At 42.1% G+C, this 4013-nt stretch overlaps 1 protein-coding gene across 1 annotated transcript in view; it reads left to right on the forward strand.

Moving 5' to 3' along the window:
* Window positions 1-4013, forward strand: part of LOC119834036 (serine/threonine-protein phosphatase 6 regulatory subunit 3-B) — a 5733-nt gene that overhangs the window by 1344 nt on the left and 376 nt on the right. The window contains exons 5-8 of the mRNA XM_038358313.1: window positions 334-628; window positions 1769-1896; window positions 3199-3263; window positions 3926-4010. Of these exons, the coding sequence (XP_038214241.1) occupies window positions 334-628; window positions 1769-1896; window positions 3199-3263; window positions 3926-4010 (573 nt within the window). The remainder of the gene's footprint in view (window positions 1-333; window positions 629-1768; window positions 1897-3198; window positions 3264-3925; window positions 4011-4013) is intronic.

Genomic DNA, 4013 nt, shown 5'->3' on the forward strand with positions numbered 1-4013 from the left:
TTTAGCTGGCGCCAGAGTACCCCTTTTTAGGCTTTTCAGTCTTTGTGTACATGTAAAACTTTAAGATCTTTATAAAGCTTTGATTGTATTAAATACAACACTTTGTTAAGAAATCCAAATTTATATTAAATCAAGATGACAGTCAAGATCTGATAGTATCGTTCTAAGCACGCTGAGTTCCAGCCATGTCCAGAACTCACCGGGTACAATAATGTAAACGGGTGTTCCACGAGGGTCTATTTTATGTCCATTCTTAAAAAAAAATTAATGAAGTAAATAGTACACTCCAACGCGTTTTATATATGACTTATATTATCCACCATTAATAAAAAGGCAAATGAAGTTGATCGTGTCCACAGCGAGAGCGTCGTCAGCGTGGACGAGGCGCGGGAAGTGGAGCTGGCGATCACGCCGCACCTGCCGCTGCTGCACCAGACCCTGCTGCGCGAGCTGCCCGCCGGGGGCGACGCGCGGGGCGCCGGGGGAGCGGGGGCGCCGGGCGGGGCGCCGGGCGGCGCGGGGGCGCCGGGCGGCGCGGTGGGCGCGGCGCGCGTGCACGTGGCGGCGCTGATCGCGAGACTCATGTACTCGCACGAGGAGGACGTGCACAACGCGATACTGTGCCTCGGTGAGAATATATTTACTAGGCGTGTATTGATTTACGTACTTGTTTGAGGAAAATTGAGAAAATATGGGCCGCCAAGTGGGTGAAATTTTTTTCAATAAACTGTGAACATGTGCTGCGTGTGATGAGAGTATGAGTTTTGTTACTGTTAATCGCTTACGAAAACTTCTCAAAACAATGTGAAATAGAGGATTTTAACATGTTAATATTTTTGAGAGAATAAGAAAGTCAGTGAAATTTGAAGGAAGATTACAAAAATATGCTATTTTGAACATGGTTTATTAGGTTCATTTGTCTGGATGTCTGGATGTGTATATGAAACCAACTCCTTTAGGTTCGATTTCGACTCACTTCAAATGTTACAGATTAATTCAGATTTTAATCACACTATACACTAATATTATAAATGTGAAAATTTGTTTGTTTATCTGCCAATCATGCTGAAACTACCGAACAGATTTTGATGATATTTGGTAAACAAACGGTATGAGCCGACTTGGGTGACAGGATACTTTTTATCCCGATTAAATGCTGCCTTGGGATAAAACCGGAATCTTGAAATACATGCGGAGCAGGGACCAGCATCTAATCACTTATAAAGAATCAATGACATTAAAATAATTTCACAAGTTTATCTTACTACTCTAGCTAGGATCGCCACCTTACAAAATTACTTTACAAGTGAGTGATATAATTCAGTCGATTCAATTATTAAAACGTGTTTAATATACCGTTTAACTCTTTAGACAATACATTATCTTCTTACAGGACTGCTGGCCCGATTCTTATGAAATTTTGTTTGCATATGGGGTGTGTTTTAGATTCGGCCAACATGTATCCTATCCTATCCTCCTACTAATAATATAAATGCGAAAGTTTGCAAGGATGTGTGTGTGTGTTTGTTGCTCTTTCACGCAAAGACTACTGAACCGATTGCAATGAAATTTGGTGCGTAGACAGCTGGACAACCGGAATAACATATAGGCAACTTTTTATCCCGATATTTCTACGGGATACGGACTTACGCGCGTGAAACCGCGGGGCGCAGCTAGTTTTCCATAGCCCTAAATGATAAGAGTAAGTCAGAACAGCGTTCGCTGGGTCAGTTATTCGTAAACGAGTGTGGTGGCGCGTTGTCGGCAGGCACGGTGGGCGTGCTGCTGGACATGTTCTTCGCGCACGCGCACAACAACTTCCTGCACGCGCAGGTGTGCGAGCTGCTGCACAACATCCGCCTCAACGAGCACTTCGCGCCGCGCTACTTCCGCCAGGTCCCCCCGCCGGTTTTTTTTTTGTTTTTTTATGTCATAGCGGGCAGCGGAACTGGTGGTTCGCCTGATGGTAAGCGATCACCACCGCCCATAAACATTCGCAAAGGTAGTATCTCTGTGAATGCGCTGCCCGCTTTTATGGGGTAAGGGAAAAGGAAAGGATTAACGACTGGAAAGAAGGAATGGACTAGGACGGGTGAGGAAAAGGAAACGGGCCTCCGGCTCCCCCACTCACCGTACGAAATTGGCATGCCACTATTTCACGCCGGTTTTCTGTGGGGTTGTGGTACTTGCGGGGCGAGCTGGCCCAATTCGTGCCGAAGCGTGCTCGACTTCCACAATAAAACTCGACTCCCGCCGTCCCGCCGGGGGGTACCGTGATCCACAGAGTTTGTCGTTTTTTAATACGCTTTTTGCTTGATAAATACTCATCAAATATCTGTTGTATTTTTTTCTATTAGATGAATTCTTACAACTGCAAATACGCCTCTAGTACACCCGTCCACTTGAGCCACCCGCGCACGCACACTTACGTTTGAGACGCTCTTAAGATGATCTGAAATATGTTTTCGTAGTCACAATGTCCACATGAACGGAGTTAAATATGTTTTTAAACAATGTAAAATGAATAAAGGTGTATGCCAACCGAGCGAAGCTAGCAATATAAAAGAAAAAATCAAATTTTGTACATCGTTTTGTTATTTAAGTAAATTTTTAACTTTTATGTGTTGCTTCAGTTATTTGTATAGTATATTCACTTTGAGGATAATACACCTTTGGAGGGACATCCTGAATAAAGAATAGGTTCTTTATAACTAAACGGCGCAAAAAGTTCCGTATAAAATGATCGCAACATTGTACATGGTGCGTGCTCAGATAGTGTCGCTCGCGTCTGGGTGCGGCTATATAAAAAAAACAACTTTAAGTTATTCGCGTAAGGTTGAATTTGGGAAACTATATATATGCTTAAAACGTGACCAACTTTGAAGGTATAATGGGCGAGTATTTAGCGATCTTGGGACATTCATAGCAACGATTAAATAAATGCTATAAGAAATCGCTGCTGTGATGTCGAAAAATACTTAGTTTCTTTGGAACTTGATACGGAAGGAATTAAACAATTAAAAACTTATTTTGGTAGTTCTTCACATAATTAAGTTCAAATTTTGCTCACGCTACAATATAATATTATTATATAACATTATTTATTTTATAATAAACACTAGCCGTAATGGATACCTCGTTATACTTGGTATTGAATAGATGAAAAAGTGTCCAATTGACAATCAAATTCGTTTTCAGATACTAGACGAGTACGATTTACCGACGCGGCTTATGGACGTGTTCGAAGCCAATGAAGATAAGAAGTAAGTGCTAATGTGTAAATTTATTGTTATATTGCTATTTGATTAAATTGTACCGTACTGTAAGTACTCTAATTATCAGAATAATATGTGGATGATGATGGGGAGTTTTTATATTTTATTTTTAATGTTTTGAGATGTTTGTAATTACATCATTTTTAATATACAATGAATAATAAGACTTACGATCATGATTAAATATTGTCCGAAGCATAACTCTGTTTACGCCTATATTAGGCAGAGTTTTCTAATGAGTGATATACTGGAAATTATTGTTTCGACACAAGGTGCTAATTTCATTAAACTTTTTTGTACGTGGTTCTGATATTTTTTTGGTGATCTTCTAGCGAGTGGTGTTTTGTTAAGTCGGTAATAGAAATGAATTTTACCTTTATCGATGTGATAATTTCTCACACGAGGGCTAACGTGAAGCGTTTCGTTACGTTACGCGACGTGTCACGGCCCTCGTCCGTCCGGTTTCCCATTTTCTGACACATGGGTTATTTGAATTTTCATCACTTTCGTCAGGCGTCTCGAGACGCACACGTTTTCTTCTTTCGGTCAATTCGACAAGTGTCGTTTCGAGTTTCATGCGTATCGATCAAGCTACGATGTTGTTTTTTTTTTAACGAACGTTTTCCCTTTGGGTGCGCGCTTGGACGCAGGGTGCGGCCGCGCGCCGCGCTGATGGGGCACGTGGTGGCGCTGTGCCACTCGCTGCAGGCGGGCGGCGTGTGCGCGGGGCTGCCGGCC

The sequence above is a fragment of the Zerene cesonia genome, chromosome 18, assembly GCF_012273895.1.
Source record: "Zerene cesonia ecotype Mississippi chromosome 18, Zerene_cesonia_1.1, whole genome shotgun sequence".
Classification (NCBI taxonomy): Eukaryota; Metazoa; Arthropoda; class Insecta; order Lepidoptera; family Pieridae; genus Zerene; species Zerene cesonia.